At 45.4% G+C, this 27,071-nt stretch overlaps 1 protein-coding gene across 2 annotated transcripts in view; it reads right to left on the bottom strand.

Moving 5' to 3' along the window:
* Positions 1 to 27,071, bottom strand: part of RNF144A (ring finger protein 144A) — a 124,329-nt gene that overhangs the window by 28,464 nt on the left and 68,794 nt on the right. For both annotated transcript variants that reach the window (XM_017896624.1, XM_017896625.1), the window contains one exon: positions 15,570 to 15,715. In XM_017896624.1, the coding sequence (XP_017752113.1) occupies positions 15,570 to 15,704 (135 nt within the window). In that variant the 5' untranslated portion in view covers positions 15,705 to 15,715. The remainder of the gene's footprint in view (positions 1 to 15,569; positions 15,716 to 27,071) is intronic.

Genomic DNA, 27,071 nt, shown 5'->3' with positions numbered 1-27,071 from the left:
TAAACATCTTTACCTCCTTAATGCTGAAGAAATCATGATGCATTAAAAAAAGGACCAGGCACATCGTTGCATTACAGTTTAATATTTTCACTGTCTAGCCCACAGCAACCAACAAATTTGAGGTTTCGAGGTTTCATTCATTCAATAACTATTTATGGGGTACCCATTCTGTGCCAGGGACTGTATGCGCAATCACAAAGCTAAGGCTATGGGTTAGATCCCCGCACAACACCTCAGCAAACACAAGAGCCAAGAATTCTAAAAGCAAGAAGAAAGGCTACAAAGGAGGCAGGGAGGTAATATTTCTCAAATGCCTATGAGACGCAGCCACTGCATTCAATATTTTATCTCCCAGTGTTTCACTGAAGCCTTAGAGCATTTTTACAAGAAAGGTATGACTGTTCCATTTTTCATATGTGAAAACTGAGTCAGCAAAGAAGGAAGCTGCCAACTTCCACAGACGGTACCCAGAGCCTCGATGTGAACCCAAGCTTGCTCAGACAAAATGCTCACGTCCTCCCTGCTGAGAACCCAACTGTATTTGGCATTCCTCACTCAGGGTGCCTCACTTACCTGGCAATTACTCACTATCCACCTTACCTATTGGAGGCCCTGCTTAAAGCCTGAAGTAAGTCAAACAAGAGGAAGTGAAGGAAACGAAGTAGAGTTAACATAAAAGATTCTGTGGTGTTCACTCCTGCTTTACAAAGTCTACTAGTCTTAGGAATCTAGTGTTTCCCTGAAAAGCGTATTATAAACAGCAACCAGAAGAAACAATATGACCTTTGCCAGCTAGGCCCACTACCAAGAGAAACTAGATGTAGAGCTTATACAAGAACTCAAAGAGCAGAGAAAATGATGTAAAATCCCACAATGGCATCCCCAAATCAACTTCAATCACAGTCCCAGTATATTTAAAGTTCATATTAGCAATAATATATAATATTACAATACCATTATTAAAATATTATCGCAATTAATCAAGAGAAATCCATAAGCTATGTTTGCTAGGCTGATACCTCCCCGCAAAAATGTATAATCCATTTTATTACAAGAATGCATGATCATTACTAATGAATGGGTCTAAACGGAAATCCAACTGCAATTCCTTCTACCTCCATGTTTAGAACAAGTCTGTTAATCTCTCTCTACCATCCTTATTTTCCTGCTCTGCAATTTAGGGTGGTTTAACCTACCTCACAGTGGAGTTGTAAGAATCTCAGGCAAGGGAAAAAGTTTAGAAGAATACATAGAAAAGAGTATACGCTTCATATAGAAAGAATAATTTGATCTAAACTGGTAATTCTCCCCATCCTAGCAAAATAGAATATTTCATTCATTGAAGACTCCAGATTGCAATTTCTTTAAAAAATAAAAATCAAGGTCATCCTCAGAAAGAGCCACTTCCCAAAGCTTTTCTCAAGAGCTACAACTTCAAGTGCAAATTACAATGTTGGTGGCTCCACACTGAACCCTGTGTTCCAGCCTGCGTTCTTTTGATCTGCCTGGGCTCTGATGATTGCAGTGGCACTGAACTGAGGTTTACACAGATAATCTACATTTTGCCAACCTAAGGTTTAGGAAGACAGTTCCCAGAGTAGTGAGCATGGACGAGCCCAGGCTTGGAGTTCTACGTGAGACTCCAGATGGCAGAATTTTCAGAGATGAATTCATTAAAACCAATGCAAAGGCTTTTCTCAGAACAAGGGAGAGGCAGAGGATGAGCAAGACAGGAGTCACACCCAGCCTCCAGCAGGGCTGCAGCCTGGTTCTGGGCAGCATCTGCCGACATGTTAAGTGGCAGTGGCGCTGTGGACTACTAGAGTGGTGAACCATTGTAACAATGAGCTGGACAGTTGGCAGATCAGTGGAACTTTCTGTTTATGACTGGGTGCCACATGACAAGGGAGAAAGACTGTAGGCTTCAGAGCCAGACAGGCTCAACCAATCCTTGTCCCTCAAGTCAGAGTTTGGGCAACAGCTCCCTTGACAACAAAATCAGAATGCCCATCTCCCTGCACTTTTGTGACAGTAATCTATAAAAGCACCTGGCGTAATTCCTGGTAGACAGCACCAGCTACGTAAATAGTGGCTGTTGTCTCTTTTTTGTCTACTTATGTGATATGTCTCTTACAGTTATAGGCATTTAAAAATCCCAAAACCTTAGCAACAAGATCATTATTTTACTTTCTATTATGAAGTTTGTCTAAACTGGGTGTCTGGAGGATACTGGAATGCCTTAAACCAATATACGATGCTGGAGACTCTCAGAATATTGTGCAGATCAGCATGTAATGATAGAACGTGACTCTTCTAGGAAGCAAAATACAACAATTAAAACCAGCATGAAGCGTACACCCGTATGCAACAAGTAGTGAGTCATGTCTGGGTTTCGAAGCTACCCAAGAGTGAACATTATGTGTCATCAGGATGCAGCTATCTGTGCAATTTGCAAAAGGATTATGTTCTGGGAATAGCAATTTGTTCACTATATAAAAAGAGATGAGGTTCCAAGCGCCTGACCTTGCATCCATCAAAAACAAGCCCAGCTTTCTTCCAGATATAAAGTGGGTCATGACTCACAAGCTATGGTTTTCATTCTAATTGCAAAAAGATGTCTTGACATGAGCACAAAAATAGGTAAACAGAGAAACTTCTGTAAAACAGCCTAAAAGCAGATACTGACACATTTTCCTACTATTGCACTCATTATAGTAGTCAAATGCTTTCTAAGTCCTAGATTCTATGTGAATCACATTACCTATGTTAGCTCATTAAACATGCACAAAAGTCATATGGTGTGTTACCAGGCTCACACGACAGATGAGAAAACCAAGGCTCAGAGACGTTGACAACAGCTCAAGTAGAAGCAGCAGGGCTCAAACCCACGTGTGGCTGGTTCCAAGGCTGGTGAGGTTTTATGTTTGTCTGTTTTAAATTTTTTGCATACTTACTGCTCAATTGAAAACTCTTAGACGAGCCAGTTTAGAGATCTAACATACAACATGAGGACTAACTTTAATACAATTGTATCGTATCAGGGATTGCTGTTAAGTGAGATTTTAGCTGCTCATCACCGTAAAAAGCAACTATGTGAGATGATGAATATGCTGGGCTGCTTCGCTATGTGACCATTGTATTATCTATATGTATCCCATAATACTACGTTGTAAACCTCAAATACATACAATAAAATTTATTTTTTTAAAAAAAGAACTCTTTCAAAAGCAATCATTCAATACGTATTTTCTGTTTACCTCATAAACTTTTTTTATAGACAAGGAATCATACGTACTTTAAAGGGGCATAGTGTCAGTCAACCCCGAGAACATCTTCTTTATATGTTCAAGCTGCTGCAAATGCAATGATTCATTTGCAAGGCTGCAAATGCGATCAAGACCCACACAGCCCAGTGTGGGGGAAAGAGGCGTGCAGAGATCATCATCACAATGCACTGTGCTCCGTGCTCTCATGGGGCCACTTCAAGGGGACAGGGAGGCTCTAACAGACCAGTATATGGGTAGAGAGGAGGGGTCCCACCTGGGGGGGATCAGGGAAAGCTTCCCAGAGATGAAAAGTTGGCCAGAGGGTCAAAGCCATTGCAGGAAAAAAGGCATCAGCCACACAGAGGGAAGAAAGGGGGGTAAGCCACAGAATGTTCCAGGAATTTCATTTTCCACTTTGGTTTCCAACTCTTTGAAACCTGATGAGGAGACAGCACTGCTGATTTGCTAATATACCTCCGGTGCGTCACAAGTTTCCTGCCAAGGAGAAGCGGCCACGGAGAAATATCTGCCTCGCCTAAAACTACAGCAAGTCTGATTCTTGTCTGCTTTTTCACACGAAGGCCTGTTGGCTACTGATGACCCTACAAGCAGGAGAAAATGCCCAGAAACTGTGCTCAAAGGTGCTTATCTGGGATCCACGATTTATGAACATAAGCATTACATGCAGCCAGGTCCAGACTGAAGCAGCAAGAGTCCCACAAACAGTGGTTGGGGGCAAAGACCCTAGAATCACAAGGCTGCCTTGAAATTACAGCTCACCCACTGTGCAGATATGTGGGTCTAGCAGGGACCTTCGTCTCCCTGTGCCTCCCCTTCCTAATACTGTGGGATAAGCTTGGCGGACAGAAAGACAATCACTCCACAGCTCCAGTGCCCCGGAGACAGTGGTGCTCTGGCATACTGCTCAGACACTCTGCAAGGGTTTCTCTCAGCCTTTCTAGAGCCATCAATAATCCATGGTCTGTTTATGTTTCTCCTCTAGTCGATGGTGAATTCTTTGAAAGCAAGATCTATTAATTATTTATCTTTCTATTCCCCATACCTAACAGAGTGCTGGCAAATAGCAAAAGATGAATCAAAGCCATGCAGATAGAGGGTGGATGGAAGGGTACAGAGATGAGTGGAACACCCACAGAGTAGCCAGACACCTGGCGACACCTGGCTGTGGTTAAGCAGGCTGGAGGTACGACCCCCTGCACACCTTCGCTTCTGAGGACAGCCTCATGGGAATCCCCCTGGCAGCTCTCACCGGGTGGCCCTGGGAACCTGGAGCCAACTGCCCAGCAAGCTGCACAGTATGTGTTCTGGCAAGGATCACTTTCCTCAAGGATTTGGGAACGTGACTTCGCTCACAAGCTGAAGAGTTCCAATTATAAAGTTTGCTTTTATAAAGTTCTTGGGAAAAAAAACAAAAACCCAGACTTTATGCATAAAATGAACGCTCTCATCTACATGAGTTCTTGCTTCTGTCGAGCCTTTAGACCCGCCGTCTCCCGTGCTCTCGCCACAGCTTTGGGTGGCGCACAGGAGGCAGGCGCTCATGATCAGCTGCTTCAGGTCGCGATCGGCGTGCTGCTCCCCTGCACCGCCTTTCTCCTAAGGTATCTAAGACTAAGTCCCTTCAGCTGCAGAGCAAGAAGATGATCCTGCTTTGCAGGTGGCATCCTTGCTGGAAGGGTTGGATTCTGCCCTATATAAAGTAGGGCCCCGGCAAATACTAGTTCCTCTTACCCCTTCAGTATCCTCCACCTACTTAACCTCATTCTGCCCATGCACAATTTCCATCGTCAAAGAGTCTTCCAGCATGCACACTGTGTATGGGCCCCCTGTCACTCATGTGGAGGGTGAGTGCACACCTCATCTCCTGCAGTGTAGATAAGGCCAGGGGTAAGGCCTCTGTGGCCCTGTGCAGCCCTCACAGGCCCTCACACGGTGGCTGGTGGCTGCAGATGCTCAGTGAAGATGTGGATGGAATGATTTCATGTGAAATGCTCTCTTTCAAGAACTCCAGGTGGGAAGTTAGCAGTAGCAAGGCTGTCACTTATCTGGGATTCTCAAGTTCACTCAGCAGTTAGCACTGAGAACCTGCTTTTGTGGGAAGGCATGCAGGGACCTGGCATGGAGGCCAGGAGGATGCCCAGAACCCTGGCTCCCTGGCCATCCAGAGGTCTCAGGAGCAAGGCATGGCCGCAGGGCTGGAGGTGGAGGCTGTTTATTCCATCTCCTTATACAGGGAAGAGACTGCCCCTTCCAGTGTTGAGTTTGTCCAAGAAAAACAGCAGTCAGGAGAAAGAGAAGCAGGCTCCACCGGAAGGGGTGTGCTCAGGAACAGCATCTGGCCCGGGGGGACAGGGAAGCACGGGTGCGGTGGGCCGGGAGGCAGCAGCAGTGTTGAGCGGAGCGCAGGGCTCACTCCTGCGGGCAGTGGAAATCGCACTGTGTCGGGAGGGGGCCTGTGTCATCCACAGCTGCTTGATAAGAACCCACTCAGGGCAGGGAGGCCAGTGCGACAGGTCAGGCCATCGGTTCTCAATCAGGCCACTGTGTCAGCAGGGATTTGGGGAGGTGTTTTTTGGGGACAGCTGGAGGGTAAAGGGACAGGGCACAACTTGTAGCTGGGCCTGCAGCTATGCTACGGTCTACAAAAGCCACCAGAAGCTGGACGTTCTTGAGGAGGCTTGCACATGTGACCACGCACCCGCTGCCAAAAAGGAGGAAGGTCACTCTTTGTTCTCACAGTTGCCTGTCCTGAGGTCTGGGTGGCAGCCAAAGAGGCAGTGATAGGATCTGAAGACTGAGCCCAGGGAGCCAGAGGCAGGGCGAGACTGGGGTGACAGCCAGGAAGATCTGGCTCTCTAGGGACGCCACTGGGCGTATCCTCCCCCTCGTCAGCCACAAGGGGAAGACACTGACGTGGAGGCTGTGCTCTCCACTATCTCACAGGGACTAGTGAACTGTCCAGCTGCCTTCCCCTCACCTCTGGAGGCAGTGCTGGGCTGGCGGAGAGGGAAGACCTCGCAGAGAATGCGTGTTCCCTCCTTAGCAAGGAGCTCGCTCCTGCAGCCTCAGCTTCCAAACAAGTTGCAAGAGAAGCGGTCGTGTGGGCAGCATGGCCCGTTTGTTCTATCTGTTGAATATGAAAACCCGGATTCACAGAGGAGCAAAAATGCATATTTCACCCAGCCACGGCTTCATCACGAAGACCTCCCAGTGGAACAGAACAGAGGCAGTGTGGTAGCAGGGTGTGCACATAAACACCACCAACATGAGGCAGGAACAGGCAGAGACTCAATCTCTCTGTCCCTTCAACAAATATTTATGTACTCCGCACCAAGGCTGTGACATTGGGTGAAAGGCATACCATGGCTTGGCAAGTGTACTATGTTGAGGGTGCTTAAAAGCTGAGGCAGGATGATCCCTGGGTCAGACTCCTACTGGAGCTGGAATGAGTGTGTCTGTGAAATCGACTGTGTGCGCATTTAAGAAGACCTGCGCAGAAGGGGACACATGCACAGAGGGCTTGAGAGCCGAGTGTGAGACAATGTGAGTAGGCGTGCTACTGCTCAGAATGTGTAACAGCAGAGGGTTAAGTTGTAACCGTGTGACACTTTCTTAATTCAGCCTCTGTTGGGAAGATCTGAATTTTCCAGACAACTGAAGATCATTCCAGCCCATCGTGAAACCGAAAGTTTTATTTGTCTGCTCTTTATTGCTTGTCTAAGAAAGGGCTGGGGAGACTGATAGGGATCCTGCCAATATTGGGGCAGGGTTGACGAGGCTACCTGCTGTCGGTCCTAGACAGGCCTCCTGGAAGAAAGCACTCAGGAGGGTTTTGGGGTGAAGAGTCAAATCCACAAAATGGGGAGAGAAAGCAGATCCAAAGGATCCTTCCCAGGTATGAAGAAGGGGTAGTGTTCTGAGAGGGAGGGAAGGCACTCTCTGACCTTAACTGGAGCAGGGTGTGCAAAGGCTTCCGGAGTGGCCCTTCATTCCTTGGCTCATTTTCTGAGCAAAGCCAATAACAGGAATCAGCATTTTCTCAAGGACCCTTAATAGACACCAAATGTCTAGTGCAGAGACAGCCTACTTCATGGTATAGGCCCATGCTTGTCACCAGGACCTGTGTTTGGAGAAGGGACACCCACCTCCTCAATGTCAGAGGGTGGAAGAGGGTAAGGAGTCCCACTGACATTAGTGTCTATTTCAGAGAATACTGTTGGACTGGCAGGCCACGGACAGGGAAGCGAGGATGGGAGGCTTTCAGTAAGTGGCCATGGAGAGAGGACAGGGGCTGCCAGCCTGGTCCCAGAGGTCCCAGTGAGGGAAGGAGGCAGTGAAGGGGCTGGGGGATGGGGTACCAGGACCGACCTGCGAAGACCAGCAAGGGTTGGGGTAGCGGGGCCACAACTCTCCTCTGAGGCCAGTACAGGCATCGGACGCAGGAGTCACAGGGCCCTTACCCTCTCCTGCCCTCTGACACTGAGGAGGCGGGTGTCCCTTCCCAAAACACAGGTCCTGGTGACACGCGTGTCAGTGTCCTGGGAGCATTTTGCAGCACAGGCTGCGATCTTCTGGCTTGCCACTTATCCTGTGTCGTCAGGTTACAAAGTGTCATTTCCTGTTACTCATGTAGAGAATTGCTCATCCTCCACATTTTAGTTTTTCATACTCTTGATTAGGAAAAACAAACATCAAGTTAGAAAAAGTAATAACTACAGCATCCCTGGGCTCTGAGTGAAGTCCTCTGCCAAGATTAATGTGCAGGAACTCTGACAACTCCAGATCCTCATCAAGCTGTTCTGCTTCATGGAGGTTCTGAGCTAACAGAGGTCTGGGTAACAGAGATTGCTGGGCTCTGGGCTTTAGACTGGGATGGAACATCGCTGTCATGATTTCAGGGGCAACACTAGGAAAAAATGCTTTCCATGAAAGGAAAGATGCCACCAAGAAAACCACTTTGTGTGTGTGTATAAATCAGGGTTTGTGAAATTCTCTAACAGCACTTCAGTTCATCAATACTACAAGTTTTTTTTAAAAAAAAAAAAAAAAAAAAAAGGAGTGGCAGCTATGCAAGGAGCAGGTGCACCTGAGTCAGGCTTTCCAGCAAGCACCTCACCCCAGGACAGGCCTCTTCATGTCTCAGCGCTGCAGCGTCCTCCCATGAGATGGAGAATCCTGCCTACTTCACAGGTTTTTATGAGAAGTGAGATGAAGCAATAAGCTACAGTTTTAGAAGGACTCTAAGAATCACGGATAAAAATGAAGAAGACTCTGGTTGTAGCCTGTGAGTTGTGAGCAGGGAATCTGAGGGGTACAGTTGCTGGTCTTAAGACAAAGGAGGTTGGGAAGCCGTTCCGTGTTCTGGGAACATGGAACAGACTTGCAGAGGCAGCTCTTTACTTTGCAGGCATCTGGCAACTGGAATCTGAAGCTCTTTGCAACAGCCTGGAACTCATCCTTTGCATCCTAAAGTCACCCCACCCTCCAAGCCAGCCTTCTCCCCATCTGAAAAACCAAGACTAAAAGGATGCCCTCCGCTTAGGAGAGGCAACTCTGCTGGCTGGATTCATGCATCTCTGAACCCCTCAGACCCCAGAAGAGAGGCCTGGGAAGCCCACCCACAGTCCTGGGAACTCCTAGGAGCCAGCCTGCAGAGCAGACGTGATTCGTCAGCCTCCTGGTGCCTAAACTCCACACTGAAAGAGCAAGCCTGGTTTCAACCATTCTACATAGACTAGGCTTTCCTGTAGACTTTCATTTGACTGTTCATTTGAACAGAGCGGCCTTGAGCTGAAGGACAGTTTGAAAACTATTTCCCAGCATTCACTCTTCCCAGGGCAGGCCAGTACCACAGTGTAAGATATTTAGTTTCTTCTTAATCTGATGACCCTATGATTTCTCAGATACATCTCATAGAAAACACAGAGATAAAACCACAGCAACAGCAGCTGCGATTGTAAAAATAAGACTAGAAAGAGAACCACCTCACTCTTACCTGCCTGAAGCCACTTAGAACTCAAGTATGTAAGGTCTGAGCATCAACATTTTTTTGGAGGGCCACTATGTGCCAACATTTATGAAAAAGCAGAACACAAGAAATCCCTTTCTCTTAAAAAGCTCCTTTAGTGGAAGTTACAGATCAGTGAACACAACCACCACACAGTACGTGAAATGCTATGGTAAGTTTAAGCCCCAGATGTTTGAAGAGCTGAGAAACATGGAAGCCCTGTAGTTTAGGATGGCTCAGTGTGGAAAACCGAAAACACACATATATACACATATTTGTACATATATACATATATATTTGTACATATATATGTGCGTGTGTATATGTATATTTAATATCCTTATTCTGTAAGCTTTATTCTATTTTTAATTTTTTTTATTTTTTTTAAACTTTTTTTGTTAAAAACTAAGACACAAACACATTAGCCTAGACCTACACAGGGTCAGGATCATCCATGTCACCGGCTTCCACCTCCACATCTTCTCCCACTAGAAGTTCTTCAGGGGCAGTAACACCATGGAGCTGTCATTTCATATGATACCAACAACAACGCCTTCTTCTGAATGCCTCCTAAAGGAGCTGCCTCAGGCTCTTTTACACCTCACTTATTTTTTCATAAGTAGTAGTACACTCTAAAATAATGATAAAAAGGTACAGAATAGTAAATACAAGGCAGAATGAATTTTTCAGCTCCACTATAATAGTATGGGACCACCATTATATATGTTGCCTATCATTAAGCAAAACATGGTGATGTGGTGCATTACCGTACATCTCTGCTGAGCTTTAGACTAGTAGAAACCTCAGCAGAGTCCTCTCAATCTGGACCCACCGTGCCCCAACACCCCCTTTCCTTCGCTGGTCCCACTATGGTGGCTCTATCCGTTTATGCTCTCTCAAGGAGATAGTTCAAATGCCCCTGAAGCCTTCCTGGGTACTTCTGGTAGAATTCACTGTTCTCTCTGTGCTGTAACCCACTATCCACACTGCAAATATAGCCCTTAAAGCCCCAAATGATCGCAGCCCACACCTGCATCTCCCGTTGTGCAAGGGATCAGAGGGGGCGGGGACTATGTTTTACCTACATATCCAGGGCACCTGGCACAAGCCAGGTGTTCGAAAATGGATGAAAAATTAAATAAATATCCACTATGTACATGAAAAAGCACCCACTATGTGCAGTACACATAATGCAAAGCTAACAGGGACATAAAGATGTGCAAAGGAAGACCATCCCTCAAATCAGCTTAATTTCTAGGTGAAGAAATGCCACTTATTTCCCAATAAGTTACCTAATCAGAAGCTTAGGGTTTACATGTAGCTTTTCTGCAGCATACCAGGTGAATGACCTTGCAAATACATAGGAAAAAAAGGAAATAATATTGTATTATTTATCACCAGGCATGCTACTGTCCAATCCTTTATACACATTATCGCATTTAATTTATTCATGAGGTCGATCATATTTTCGAGATGAATAAAGCAAGGGTTAGAGAAGTTAGGAAGCTTGCTGCAAATCACACAGTTAGCAGGTAGCAGAGGCAGAACAGAGATCTGAACCTATATTCCATTGCAATGTTCAACCACACAACTCAACCAACCATCTGGTCCCAACTTTTTATTTAAACAACTAAGAGTCGCTTTTATTATGTTATGCATTGCGTGGGAAAGATTCTGTCTACTAAATGTTACATTTTGTTGGTTTGTTTGTTTTTGGGACAGGGTCTTGCTCTGCTGCCCAGGCTGGAGTGCAGGGGTGTAATTATGGCTCACTGCGGCCTCGACTACCTGGGCTTGAGCAATCTTCCCGCCTCAGCATCCTGAGTAGCTGGGGCCACAGGTGTCTGCCAACATGCCCCGCTTATTTTTTTATATTTTGTAGAGACAAGGTCTCGCTATGTTGCTCTCAGGCTCCTGAGCTCAAACAATCCTCCTACCTCAACCTCCCAAAGTGCTGGGATTATAGGCATGAACCACTGTGCCTGGGCAAAAAGTGACATTTTAATCTTTTTAATTATTTTTATTTTATTTATTTATTATGAGATGGAGTTTCACTTTTGTTGCCCAGGCTGGAGTACAATGGTGTGATCTTGTCTCTTCAACCTCCACCTCCTGGGTTCAAGTGAGTCTCCTGTCTCAGCCTCCCGGGTAGCTGGGATTACAGGCACGTGCCACCACGCCTGGCTAATTTTTGCATTTTTAGTAGAGACGGGGTTTCAACATGTTGGCCAGGCTGTTCTCGAACTCCTGACCTCAGATGATTCACCTGCCTCGCCCTCCCAAAGTGCTGGGATTACAGGCGTGAGCCACTGTGCCCGGCCAAAAGTTACATTTTTAAGTAACAACTTTCCATGGTTATATATCAAAATCCTGTCATCTGAGTTCTAATAGCAAAATTCCTAATCACCAATAAATAGCTGGTATCAGAATAGATTTAAATCTAGCTCAAAGCAAAAAATATATATAATTTATATACATATTTTATATATATGTAATATATAAAAAATATATGTGTGTATATATATGTTTTATTTGGCTTATTCAACCTTGTCATGGTTAAAAAATAACTTTCACTAGACTATTATTTTAAGAACTAACAGAAATGTAGACATTTCTACCTTCCCAGATAACTAGGGACCTGTGTCTTGGGATGGGACCACAGCACTGCCCTTTTTCAGCTTCCCGTGTTCCCACCTTTGGGATGAGAGTATCATCTCTAGTTCTAGCAGCTGTCTGAATGGAAACAACTCTGCCAGCAACACCACCACATTCACATTCTCAGCGTAACTGTCAAAAGGCACGAGTATAAGCCAGCCCTAAATGGCTCTAACATGTCCCATTTTAAGTTAAAACATCATCTACATTTTAGATTTCAGCCCATAAGGAACGTCCCAGGTCACTCTACACACAGGTTGCATCTCTGACTGACACAACGAACATGGGATTGACCCTCATGGTGGGATAATAGCAGCCTGATTTCAAAATATGTGTCCATAATCCTTTCTCTCTGGCCAGTGTCCAGCACAGAATTTGCTGGTGATACTTACATGTCACTATTCTGAACACAAATGTTCAGGTTTATATTTGGCCTTCAAAAGTTAGATTTCACACTAATCCAAATGGAACAATTTAAGATATCTGGTAGCTCATCACCCCCAAGCTCCCAAGGCCTAGCACAGCACCTGGAACGTGTGAACAGGCCCCACGCACAGGCTCTTGTGACCTCCAGAGAATCACAAAGAAGCCACCAGGTACCCTGCAAGCAAGGAAAGCCCTGGAGAACCTGCTTCAGGGGAGTGCCGTATTAGCAACTGCTAGGGAAGTCCCTTTCGTGCTGAAATACATTTAAGGAACACAGGGAAGTGGACAGTACGTCTTTGACTGCAGATGTCTCGGTACATTCACCCTGCTCTTGGGCACCCAGGATGCCGTGGTGGTGAAGGATGTGGGCAGGGATGTGGCGTCTGTCGTTAGCAAACCCACTGAACCACACAAATCATTTCTGAGTGCATCTCTTGAGATAAACGTTCTTCAGCAGACATTTAGGGAGAGCTGCCCAAACTCTGTTTTTACTCCTGCAGTTCTAACCCCAAACTTAGAAGCAAAATGAGAAAGAACTAGGGCTGCTGACTGCCTACCGCATGACTTCACACGTTCTTCCACGTGAACTTCGAGGTGAACTATTTTTATCTCCATTATACAGATGGGGTAAACGAGGCCTGCTCAGGGCAGAAATAGAGCTGGCATTTCAGCTCCGGGACACCTGACTCCAAATGCCGCGCTTTTCCCTCCAGCCCTGGACTCCTTAAGATACACTCATTTCAGCACTTTACTGTAATTTTGTAGTAACTGTTTGTTTTTCTTTTAAGAGTGACTCTTTTTAGTCTTAATTTTCTTCCTTCCCATGTCTGCACCCCCCCAGAAAAGGACAGTTGCAACTCCTCTGGCCACAGACTCAGGGCTCCTCCCCATGCCCTGCCCCCAGCTTGAGGCGACCTGCAGCCCACACAGAGGCAAAGGCGCCACCGAAAAGATCGGGGCACCCCGACACCTCCCCCCTTCTCAATCTTCAACACACAGGTGCTTCCTTCTCTTCACGCTACAGCGAGCTACGGGCAGAGGTGGAACTATTTTCAACATCTTACATTTTGGTAAATAGTTGTAAAAAAAAATCACAGCAGCGTCACTGTGTTTTGGTGTCCCCAGCAGCCTCTTTCGGAGAACACAGTGCCAGCTTCTTCCTTCACATCCACTGACTTCAGTTAGGCTTTTGGTCTCAGTTCGAGTGGCTTATTTGTTTTTACTACAATTCTCTAGAAATAGAAAACTAAAACAACAATAACAAAAATGAAGGCCTCAGCAAAAAGGCCAGGGAGAAGAAACTATTTCAAGGGTAAGAACACAAGCCATGGCCTCTGACAGCAGGCAGGCGCCTGCAGAGACCACAAACGCACCCCCCACCCCCACCCAACAGACAGTTTTGGCAGAGGGGGGAGTCATTCCATCAGCTGGGAAGATGTCCTTTCAGGCAAGAGGAGGTGATTTTGTGTGAAGCTGATATTGAATTCATCTTGATGGGTTCTACCGTCCTAACCCATCTAGAAATGACAACAAGCCCCACTCATGGTGTTAACAGGATGGAGATCAATCTCCCTTCTATCCTTCTCCATCTCAGAAACATGTCAAAAGCAACTTCCTTTCCTCCAGGTTGGAGCTATCTTCCCAGAGCTTTAATGAGGCACATTTCTTGGATGGCAACTACAGTACTGAGATCAATACACTTCATTTCAATCCGTGAGCTTTTACTGGTCAGCTCTTCTGGGTCCTGCACTAAACTAGGTGCTAGGTGGATAGAGAATGGGCCAGAAATTCCTCTACCCTTAAGAAAGGCTGAATCTAGCATAAACAAGAAACAGAAGACATAGACATAAATGTCTGTAAAGCTCCCTCTCCTTATCTATAAAACAAAGATAAAAATATTTGCTGTGCCTACATACCAAGGACATCATGAGGCGTAAATGAAATAAAGTCTGAAAGCTATGCAAGAAAGATGAACGGGTCAGTGACTGTTCGAATGACAGATTACAATCCAGGCATTTGAAAAACCCACAGGGAAGCCGTCTACACCATCCACATACAACAGCAGTTAAATTCAGAAGCAACTTCTTTTTTTGAAGACAGTTTTCATTTTCTTTTCTGTACTTTTAAAATGATAAACATTGTGTTTTATTTTTCAGCTTTATTCAGTTATAATTGATAAAGACTGCCATTTTATACTAAAAGTGAACAATGTGAAGTTTTGATACACATTTTTTGTATACTACACTGTAAAACCATCAAGCTAATTAAATATCCATCATCTCACATAGTTACCAATTTGTGTGTGTGTAGTGAGAATACTTAAGATCTATCCTCACAGAAGATTTCAAGTATGCAAAACAGCATGATTAACTATAACTGTCATGCTGTACATTAGGTCTCTAGAACTTATTCAACCCATATAACTGCAACTTCACACCCTTTGACCTACGTTTCCCCATTCCCTGCAGACCCCGGGGCAACTACCATCCTACTTCTGGCTTCTATGCCTCATTTTCTTTTTTCATTCCTTAAATGGACAGAAAAAACATGCAAAATTCAATGAGATTAACTATGAGTAAACCTCACACACTCATTTATCTTTTCCAATAGATAAAATCTGGGGTTTGAGTTTGACCCAAACCCCAAATTCTTGACTTAGAAGTCCCCATATTCATTAAGCCCTGAAGGATCATCTGGCCCCAAAAGAATGTTGGCTACATCATAATAAATATTAAATGTGATTTTAAAATATCTATATTCTAGTTTAGCACTAAGCCAGGGAAAGATGACACTGGGGACGGAATATTCTAACTACACACAATCACTAGGTTAGCACTGCCATAACTTCAGACATGTGACTATCAAAATACATTTGATATAAGGTGTGGAAGCTTTTGCTGTGTAGTAAGGAGAATATGCCCTATGATAAGTTTTGTGAATTGTTATCACGAGCTTCTAAAATTCTGTTTAACCGATTGCTTTTGCACCACAAGCAACTGTAATGGAAATCTTCCACTCTGCGAGCCTGCCTGACTAACAGAATAATTCTTCCTAGAACTGTGTGAAGGCCTCAACAAGAAGCCTCCACTGTCAGGCAAAATTGAGTCCAAAGGTTTGCCTAGTGTCTCTGCAAACAAAAGCAAAAAGCTCATCCTAAAATCAATGCAACATGTATTTTATCCAAAAAGACCAACCAGAGTACAGAAGATGCATTGGCACTGGGCTATGGTTGTCATCTGCTCCACTGGGTACTCCCCAAGACAGAGCTTGCAAGACACCAGCGGGTCGAGGGCCAGGTCCCAGGTGGGCCGGTACCTTGCTGTGGTCATCGCAGAACAGTCTGAAACGAGAGAAGCATGGAAGGTCAGACCTCCCCACCCCTGGCATCCACCTGCTCCGTGGCAGGGGTCACATCTCCTGGCTGTAGCTGGGACCCAGGGCAGTGGCCAACTGACTGCTGGTGGGGCCTAGAGCATTTGGATGCTCTGAGAATTTTTTTTTTTTTTTTTGAGATAGAATCTCACTCTGTTGCCCAGGTGGGAGTACAGTGGTGCGATCTCAGCTCACTGCAACCTCTGCCTCCTGGGTTCAAGCGATTCTCTTGCCTCAGCCTCCCAAGTAGCTGGATGGCAAGTGCCACCACGCCAGGCTAATTTTTTGTTTTTTTAATAGAGATGGGTTTTCACCATGTTAGCCAGGATGGTCTCGATCTCCTGACCTCCTGATCCGCCCGTGTCGGCCTGCCAAGCTCTGAGAAATTTTAACCAGGGGTGCCTGCCTTAGGTCTGTGAGTGGCTCCCTTTACCATTCTGATAGTAACTTTCATGTCTGCCCTCAAAATGACAAAGAACTCACCCACACACCCATCTTTCTCTCCCTCCCACTGATGTGCATTTTATTAAGACACCTGCCAACCAGGCTGCTAACCCAGGAGGGCAAAACCTCAGCCATCTTGGAAAAGAAGCTTTTGCTAAAATACATATCACTTGGATTTAACTGTTCTCCAGTGTTAAAGATGTTGTGCATATGAGGACAAGCCCGGGTGGAAGGGTCGGAGCAGAAGGGCTTGGCTGGGGTTGTGAGGTCTGAGTTTTCAGGGCAGCTGGAAAGGAGGTAGACATCCAACAGAAGGAAGAAATGTCGTAGCATCTTTCACCAGAAGACAGGGCACAAGGGCCACCTGGAGGGGCAGAACCAATGCTGTGCTTTGTGATCAGAGAGAACTCCATTTCCGAACTCCCTCTGCCCACAAGCAGCACGGTTCCCTAACCACTCTCAGCCTCGGCTGGCTCATCCACACGATGAGGCTGATAATCCCCTCTCACAGAGGTGTTTTGAGGATGATGTGAGATCATATAAAGGGTCAGCTGTACACAGCAAGCGCTCAGGAAAATCCCTTCCTCCCTGTGATGGTTAATACTGAGTGCCAACCTGATTGGACTGAAGGATGCAAAGTCTTGTTCCTGGTGTGTCTGCGAGGGTGTTGCCAGAGGAGATGAACATTTGAGTCAGTGGACTGGGAGAGGCAGACCCACCTCAGCCAGGGTGGGCACCAGCTAATCAGCTGCCAGAGCAGCCAGAATAAAAAGCAGAACAGAGCAGCCAGAATAAAAAGCAGAAAGGAAAACGTGGAAAGACTAGGCTGGCTGAATCTTCTGGCCTCCGTCGTTCTCCTGTGCTGGGCTTTCTGCCCTCGAACATCAGACTCCAAGTTCTTCAGCTCTGGGACTCCTGGACCTTCGACCACAGACTGAAGGCTGTACTGTCAGTTCCCTACTTTTGAGGTTTTGGGACTTGGACTGGCTTCCTTGCTCCTCAGCTTGCAGACGGCCTAATGGGGGGCCTTACCTTGTGATCGTGTGAGTCAACACTGCCTAATAAACTCCCCTTTATACAAACATCTATCTTATTAGTTCTGCCCCTCTAGAGGACCCCAACAAATCCACTCCCCTCCCCTGTGATGTCTCCTTCAGCCACTGCTTAGCAGTCAGAGAATGTGAAGATGCCGCTGCACGCCGCAGGGAGGTGTGGGACTTACTGTCGTTTGAGGAGCTTATTCCCAGGGTCAAGGAGCTGTCCTAACTTAAAACAACAACAAAAAAATTTATCATCCCTTTCTCAAGTTTTGTGACTCACACCTCACTGGGTGTCACTGAGCGAATATTTCATTAGGAAAACCCACCTGGTGAATTCTACGTGGAAGGAGAAGGGAGAATTCACCCATCTGGTGAATTCTACACGGAGGGAGAATTCTACCAGGAGGAGAAGACACGTCTGGCCCAGAAGGAAGCGCCTGCAGGACCCTGAAAGCTCACCCAGCAGATGGGACCCAGTGAGACAGGAGGAAGGACATGAGAGGCGGAAATGAGCCAGATCCGGGGAGGACACCCTGACTATCAGAGCTCAGGCAACTGAGGGGGTGACTGAAGGCCACCCGGGATCTGCACTGGGAATCTGCGCAGGCCTTCGGCGTCTGGGACGGGAGTGGGCCGCCGTCGGAGGGGCCTCTTCCAAGGGCAGTTGATGCCTGTGAGTCACTCAGTCTAAAACACGTGTGTCTCCCTCGTTACAAAAGGACTCTTTGGCACAGATTCCTCTGGACTGGCGAGCACTTCCAAGATAGTTTAAACAGGCATCATGATTTGACCTCAAGCTGGTGGGTCCTGAGGAGTGAGATAATTGGAAGCATGACACAGCTCTCTGCGGCTGCAGGAGGTACAGACATCAAGGCGTCCTCCCCAAGGTCATTTTCATTCGGATCATTTCTCTACACCTTGAATTTTATGACTATGCTTATGCTTATGATTGCCATCATTTTAAAACGCTCATGGGGTTTTTCTGGGTCCTAAGCTGACGGGCCATGACATTTTTCTTTGTATTTCTCTGTATCTTTTTTTCTGTTTTAATACTTAATGATTTTTTTAAGTCACATCTCTTAAAGTTCACTGGACAATGTGATAATTGTATTTTAAAATGTCAGCTGGCCCTAAATGGGACCATAAACCTTAACCCCAGGCACTGAGGCTTGGGGCAGGTGGCAGGAATCCGCCAGGGCTGGAAAAATTTCAAGGGGGCAGTGGCTGGCAATTGACTCCTCTGGCCTGGAGATTTGGGGAGAGCTTGTTTTTGACAATGTTGAAAAAGCACAGGGTACAAGTTCTGTCAGGCTGTTGGGGAGGTTGTAGGATACAGGGTTCATGCTTTGCAATCAAGCAGACCTGGCTTCAAATTCCTTTTTTTTTTTTTGGCCACTTGGTTATGTGACGTTGAAGAAATTACATAACTTAAATTTAACTTCTATGAACTTAATTTTTGTTTTTGTTTTGTTTTGTTTTGTTTTCCCTCTGTAAAGCCTATATAACCATCACCACCCATGTAGGCTTTGGAAGAATGAGTGAGAAGTAACATATTTACAAGTTCCTGGGAGATACTAGGAGCTTGGTAAGTGGAAGTCATTACAATATGTCAGGTTAACAAGCTTAGACCTTTACCTACATAGACAAAATGGATAAAACAAGTTTTTGGGCAGATATATCATATGGTAAAATTAGTCATTTAGGAAGTTCAATCCAATGGAGAAAATGTTTAGAAGAATCAAACATCAAAACCTCCTAAAGCCTCCTCCCTTATTGTCAGCCATGCAGTATGCTCCCAGCCTGGACATCACCGAGAGTGCATTCCCCAAGGGCAGAGCTTAATCGCTCCACAGAGGGCTCTTGAATTCCCGTCTCCACCCTGCGTGAACTGTTCCCTGTCCCACAAGCCAGTTACAGCCTCTGTCCTGGACCTCTGCCCTGCCCCATCGTGCTTGGTCCCAAGACAATTCTCTTTCCTTCCAGCTTCAGATCTGGGCTCCTTTTCCTGTTTACGGCCTCTCTGTTGCGACCCCCCCGCACGGCGTACAGGGCTCCATCTGTCTGATTTCCTTTCTGCCTGGACCATGATTTCTGTTTGGCCCCCAGTGGCTTCCCCTGCCCTGGGCACAGGTCAGCCCGTGGCCCTCACCTCCCACTTCCCCCGCCAGCCCCGTGAGCTGGATTTGAAGCAGGTCACATCACCATTTCCAGGAATCACCATCACTATTCTTTCCCCAACAGAATACACAGTCTCTCAGTTGTGCTTAAAATCGTGATTCAAATGGTGACAACAACAGGATATATTTCACAGAAAAAAAAAAAAAGGTCTATATTGTCTAAACCCATCATGGACCTTCCCTACGCACAGGATGGCCTTAATATGATTTTGCAAACAGTGAACAGCTGCGAACTTGCAATTAGATTGTGCTAAGAGAATCACAATACACAATAAAAGAAAGCAGAGTCTTTGTTTTCCTAATGTGAATGTCAAGTCATATGAAATGGCAAACTGTTTTAGGAACATCTGGTCAATTATAAGTATTATTCAATTTAAGCAATTCAAATCTGTATAAGGCAATTTACTTATTAAGCATAACCGAGGCTGTGCAAAGGATTGTGCCTTGTGATGAAAGAGGTGTGGACACAAGGATGAGAGACAGCTGGAAGAGAAAATAGTCCATTGTCAAAAGATTCGGCAGATTCATGTAAGGTCCAAGGTGGTTCTTTAGCCAAAACTATCCCATCTCTGAGCCCCAGGGCTATGGACCTCTGTAGGCCCCTATTCTTCCCACCTTTACTCCTTCAAAGCAAAACTGGGAAAGGTAAGCAGCTGCCAGCCAGTCGTCATCCACCTCTTACTTTCATGCCTTCCTCCAGCAAGTCCCCACTCTCCTCCAGTTGCCTGGGACACTCTCATGTTTCCTCCACAGCCTAACTCCCTTTTCCTTCCTTACCCCTTCTCCACATCCTGCAAACCCTTCACACCCAGCATCAGTCCTGGTGCTGGGTGACATCCCCTCTGATTTCTCACGTCTCTCAGCTGTCTCCCCTTTCTCTGGGTCTCTGCTGTGTGTGGTCCACGAGGCTTCTTGAGCAGTGCTCTCTGAATAGCAGCATCAGCATCACCTGAGAACTTGCTGGAATGTAACTGGTTGGGCTCCAACCCAGACTCATTAAAACAGAAACTCTGGGGAGGTGGGTGGGGCGGCACAGTGATCTGTTTCCGTGAGCCTGGCGGGGACTGTGATGCACAATGAAGCCCCAGAACCACTGGTCTGTATCATTCCACTCAACAGCATTTCCACCCAAGTCCGTCTGACTCAAGGCTGTGTGGGCTGAAGCCCACCGAGTGCACCATTCTTCAACAATACCAACACTCAGCTGTCATGTCTACAAGGCCCTGGGCTAGACTCTCAAAGTAACTCTCATTTCTTCTGGGTAAGTGTGGCTTTGGAAGTCTACCAGCTCACCAGTCTTTCTGGGTAAATGTGGCTTTCAAAGTCTGACAGACTTTGAATTTATCTCCTCAACTTGATGATACATTATTCAAGGGTAGGAACTATGTTCTAGCCTTCTGGACAGTGATCACTGCAGATATTCCATAATTATAACAACAATTACACACACACACACATATATATATGTATGTATGTATGAGAGAGAGAGACTGTTAAATGTGCATCAGACATTGCGCTCATCATTTGCATATACTACTTCATTTCTCTGCACAATGACTTTGAGACTTTGATAGTTTGCTATTATTCAAACTTTACCAATGAATAAACCAAGGTTCGGAGAGGATTAGGGTAGCCTGCACAAACATAAAGGGCTATTCACAGTCTGTGTGGCCCTAAGACACAGCCATTTACTGTGCTACTCCTCCTCTGTATATCTTCATCAGCTGAATGAGATGGAGCCTTTTGGATTTGTAGAGATATAAGACAAACCAACTTCGGTTTTGCTTCTGAGCTTGCTGGGCTTAACTTAAGCATGTACAGATTGGCAGTGGCTGGGAAAAGCTACATCTTCATAATTTGGAGCTGTCATCAGCAGCAGAAATTGGAGAACGGTGGCTGAGTAGAAAGCTGGCTGTAAAAGAGCTGGCTTATTCAAGTGTACAGTTCCATGATGCTTTAGAAAAGTACTTGGACATTATCTCCTCCCAAGCAGATGGTGCCCACTCAACGATAAAAACTTAGCTATTTCCAGCAATCACACTCCTAGGTCCCCAGCTAATGTGAAAACTTACGTTCACATGAAAACGTGCACACGCATGCTTACAGCCGCTCAGCTGTAACTGCCAAAACTCGGAAACAACCGAGCTGTCTTTCAGCAGGTGAATGGGTAAACTATGGTATATCCAGGCAGTGGAATATTATTCGGCACCGAAAACATAAGCCATCAAGCCAAGAAAAGACACGGAAGAAATTTAAAGGCACATTACTACATGCAAGAAGCCAATCTGAAAAGGCTACACACAAATGATTCCAACTCTAGGACACGCTGGAGAAGACAAAACTATAAGGACAATCAAAAGATCAGGGGTTACCAGGGATCATGGAGAGGGAGAGATGATCGGGCAGAGCACAGGGAGTATTCAGGGGAGAGCAACTATTCAGCATGAAGCGTAATGGTGATCACATGTCATTATCCATCTGTGAAAGCCCACAGAACGTGCAACACTAAGGGTGAGTGAAACCTAGCGTAAACTATGGACTAAATTTTACCCCCTGGGCAAATTTGTATGTGGAAGCCCTAACCCCCACTGGGACTGTATCTGGAGATTTAGCCCATCTAGAAGTCTATATATCTGTATCTATGTGTGTGTATCTGTATATGTGTGTGTGTGTGTGTGTAGCAGTCTCTCTCTACATATATAGTAGTATATATAACATATGTTATATATTATATATATTATACATTATATATAACATATATTATATATAACATATATATAACATACATCATGTTATATATCATGTTATATTATATATGATATACCATATGTGATATACAATGTTACATATTTATATTATATATGTTACATTTTTTATATATACACACTGCTATATATAAAAAAATTATATATATGGTCTTTAGAAAGGGATTAAGGTTAAATTAAGGTTAAATGAGATCATAAGGGTGGGACCATAATACATTAGGACTGGAGTTACACAAAGAGGACGAGAGAGCTCCTATGCGCTTTCTTGGCCATGTGAGGACACAGGAAGAAGGCAGCCTCTGTAAGCCAGGGGATGTCCTCACCAGAACTCAAGCACGCTGGCACCCTCCTCTCAGACTTCCAGCCTCCAGAACTGCAAGAAAATAAATTTCTGTTGTTTCAGCCCCGCAGTCAATGGTATTCTGTTACAGCGTCCCCAACTGACTACCATAGGAAATTATGAACCCTGGGAGAGAATGCTGATCAATGTATATTCATTCATTGTGACAAATGTGCCACTGTGGTATGGGATGTTAATAGCTAATTGTGTGTAGGTGGGGATGGGTGTATGGAAACTCTGTATTATCCGTTCAATTTGGTTTGAACCTAAAACTGTTGTAAAAAAAAATAAGGTCATTTTTTTCTTTTTTTTAAGAAAAGGGTACCTACTGTATGATTCTAATTATATGACATTCCAGAAAAGGCAAAACCCTAGTCAGCAAACAGATCAGTGGTTACTGGTGGCTTGGGGAGGGCTGGGAGAGCAGAGGAGGCTTGAGTGGTATGATACTGTAATAATGGATATGTTGACATTCTGCACTTATCAAAACCCATAAAACAGAACGTTACATAGGGTGATCCTTAATGCATGCAATTTAAAAAACAATCATTGAGGAGGTCAGGGGCATGGCAGGATGGAATCCAGACTGTGACGAAGTTTCCACCTGTATTAAAAGCGGGTGGGGGAAAGGTGCTGACCAGAATGATTTCAGCAATGGGCTGAACCTGTAATAATAATGGCCAAGTTCATAAGCACTGCTCTCCAGATGACAAATCTGCCTGCTGCAGGGCATGGGTTAACAATTCTGAAGCCACTATTCCTTTACACTGGAATGGAACAAATAAGTAAAGGGATGGTAGTTGGTGGGATCCAGGTTTCTCACTGTTGGAATGGAAGGTCTCAGATAAGCAAGGGTGGTCACGGAATAGAGTTGGCCTCATCAGTAGAAACTCATGTTTAGCTTAATATAGATTCAGGTGGCTACATAAAGAAATACATATAGATTTTTGTGCATACACCGGTTAGTGTATATACATATGTTTCCTTGTTCTAGCAGGGCACAGAAGGAATGACATCCCAGTTTGCAACAAGCACATCTAGTGCCCAGATCTTGATTCTAACACAGTGTTCCAGTTACCGAAACTAGGGTTCACTGGACAAACAGCTGATTACAGGACTGGGGAAGGACATTCAAGTTGAGCTGAAGGATGTCCAAACAGTATAGGAGACAACTGAAAAAGCTCCCAGTGGTTGTAGCTGAAAAAAAACAGAGCAACAGAGTAGCATAAATTATCGCCCAGAATAGAAAATATATACACACGAGCCCATACTCACATAAATAAATGAGGGAAAAGACACATCTCTCAGGCAGAAAAACTCCACATAATTTTCGTAGATGCTACACACTCAAGGAGGTGGAGCCTAACTCCTCATTCTGAAGTGCGCCGTAGAGAATGACTTCCTTCCAAAGAGTATAGTTTAGAAAAGCATGGAAAAAGGAGTTCACCCGTGTGAAGAGGACAAATGCTGCCTCTGTGAGGTGGCCCCGATGGCATCAGGGGTGACTGTGCACATGGATGGTGTTGACGGTGACCACACCCCTCACCCTCCCAGGATGTGATGAGAGTAAGGTTTCATCTCTGGGGTCTTTCTCTCAAAACCAATAAACCCTGTCTTCTTACAAGAAGAGCATCGAATAAATCCCAATTCAAGAATATGCTACAAAATTCCTAACCAAAAACTGTCAAAGTCTTCAATGGAAGCCTGAGAAACTGTCCCAGTGGAGAGGAATCTAAGGAGATACGACCCCTAAATGCAATGAGAGAACCTGGAACAGAAAAAGGACACTGGGTAAAAACTCAACTACCTGGAACGAAGAGGGTACTTGAGTTGATAAGCACGTAAGAGTATTGGTTTAACACTGTGACAAATGTACTCAACTAATGCGAGATGTTAACAGGAGAAGCTGGGCATGAGGTTTATGGGAACTTTCTGTACTACCTGCGTCATTTTCTAAATCTAAATCCGAAACGGTCTAACTAAATCTGAATCTAAAATTAAACCCGTAAATCTAAATCTAAACTGCCCTAAAATAAAAGTTTATTTTAAATGAAACACTTTGACAGTAAAATCTGAGAAACACTAAATTAAATACAGTTAAACAGATGAGTTTGCTTATTTTTCAGCATTTTAAACTTCTTATGGTTTTTGGTATGCTAATGAAGACCGTCACAGTCCAAGAAAGGTACATAGAAGGGCCCAAGGAGCCCATAAAACACGTTCTCAAGCACTACTGCATAGCATTAAAGCTTTGTAAGAAATACAAAAAAAGAAAGAAAGCTGCTCTTAGTCATTTCAATGTTAACGGATTTCCCTAAATTAAGAGTTTGCAGGAGTACAGAGAAGAACAGACACAATCAGTAAGGAAGAACCCAGGGACCAGAGGAAGGGCGCCCACCTTCTGAGCACAGGGCCAGGTGGAGACAGGTTCACTGGAGAAACGGCCACAGACTGGCACCAAGTGGAGGTCGTGGGTGCTTTCTGCTTTCTACCTTTACCTACATCTGCAAGTGACGGTGAAGGGCCGGCCACCGGGAGCACTTCAACTGCAGAGGACAGCATCCACAACTGGACACTGAAACATACAGGGTAGGTGAGCAGAAAGTCTACCGACATGGAACTGTTTCCGTTCGTCGACCAGGCGACCTCCACGCAGAGCCCTGTGCTTCTCCCTCCACCCATCGAAGTGTTCTTAAGTCTGCACGTCCCACAGCAGGGCCACAGAGAGGACGGAATTGTGATCTGACAGGGACACACACACAAACACACACACCCCAGACACCCTGCTGAAAACGACCTTAGAGAAGCAGCCAACACTGCCCCGGGTGTGGCCCCGAGATGCCTCCCTCCTGGCCCCCGCAGATTTGCAGATCAGCTTCTGGAGGCAGCCTCTCTTGCAGGCCACCTGGCTTGGAAAACAACTGCTATTCATGACAGGAAGCTCCTTCTTTATTTCTAAGACCAAAACAATTGATTCAGCCATTCCCCAGAGCGCTGATAAAACACTCCACATACAAACTTAAACATTTCTCGGTGGCTTCAACATGATGGCTGGTTTCCCACTGAGGGCCCCAGACTCAGCCATGCGTTCTGACCCCCGTCCGGGAATGAGATGCCGAGGAAGACACAAAGGGCCTATTATTTCAACACTAATGTATTTGCCCAGATAAACATTACACTTCAGCTACCAGAGAGCAACGCTGTCAAAATCAAACATCAACTCATTAAATTTTAGAGTTGAAGGGGGGATGTTTGGATCATCCCTCCTTCTTTTTAGAGACAATTCCCTCCTTCTGAGCTGTTTAGGGATTTGCTAAGAAGTCACAGCAACCCTGCCCCTCACCCCAACCCCGCTTCCTTCTATCAGATAAAGAACTACCCTTAACGTTTTATTGCAAAATTTTTGCTAGGGACATAGTCATTCTCTCTCTCTCTGTGTCAGACAGAACACAAAGAAAAAGCAGCAGGAGAGATATATATGGACATCCATGATAAACCTTGAATAGCAGTGGGCCACCCAGTTCCCTGCCCTGCAGTGATCTTAATCATACTCTATTAAACAATGAGCCAGAGCCACTGTGGGGTGTGGCAGACTCGTCTGCTTGGTCATCTGCAGTTTCTTCAGTTCCTTCAGGTCAGTACTTGCTGATCTCGAGGGTGGCTTAGGAACAGGCCTCTGGCCAGCTCGACACGGGGGCAGGTAGGGCACAATGGCGGTCTCCTTCAGGGCCCCAAACAAAAACCTTGTTGCTAAGCAACAAGCCTGGGAAATCTCTGGGTTTGGAGCTTGTCAATCCCTTGAGTTAACGGAAGAAGACATAATGGAGGTAACGGAGTAGGGAGGAGGAAATCGGGTGGAAATGGGCCTCTATAAGCTTCTTTTTAAAAAACCTGGGTTTTATTGCGAGCTTTGGGAATGACTGACCATGTGACCCTGAGGCTGTCACGGTACCTTCACGGAACAGTGGTCTCATCTACAACCCAAGGATGCTCGCTGGGAGAGCTGGCTTCCGGGAGTCTCTAAGCCGTCCTTTCTCTAAACCTATGCAGCCTTCACTCCTTCTTCCCACGTGAAAACCTGTGACTCTGCTCCTCAGTGAGAGGCCTCTTCCACACAGGGAGGAGAACCGATCTCGAAGTAAGAGTGTGATAAAGATAAAACATGCTTTCCGATTTGAAAACCCCATTGATACAGATCAACTTCAGAGCACATGTTACACCTGTGGCTCGAGTTGTGTTCCATCTACTAAATCATCTAAACCTTCCACGTCCACCTTCCTAGGAACTCACCTGCAATTCCAACTCCAGAGGTCCCTCCATCTCTTATTCCAACATTTACAAGCCCCTAATGCTTCCACTTACTCATTATCAGTTATTGAGCAAACCAGAATTAGGTTCCTAGAAAGTTCTAAATACTATTCCAGAGAAACGATTACAAAAGCAACCAGGGCAGAATGGCCACCCAGGGAGCACTGTCTAATAATAATCATCATCAAAGCCCCTTTTCCCTAAAGCAATTGCCTTTGATGATCTTCTCATTGTTAAAAAAAAAAAAAAA

This window comes from Rhinopithecus bieti, unplaced genomic scaffold, assembly GCF_001698545.2.
Source record: "Rhinopithecus bieti isolate Rb0 unplaced genomic scaffold, ASM169854v2 scaffold_27010, whole genome shotgun sequence".
NCBI lineage: Eukaryota > Metazoa > Chordata > Mammalia > Primates > Cercopithecidae > Rhinopithecus > Rhinopithecus bieti.
Note: the sequence above shows the minus strand (reverse complement) of the source record. Positions and strands in the feature narration are given on the sequence as shown.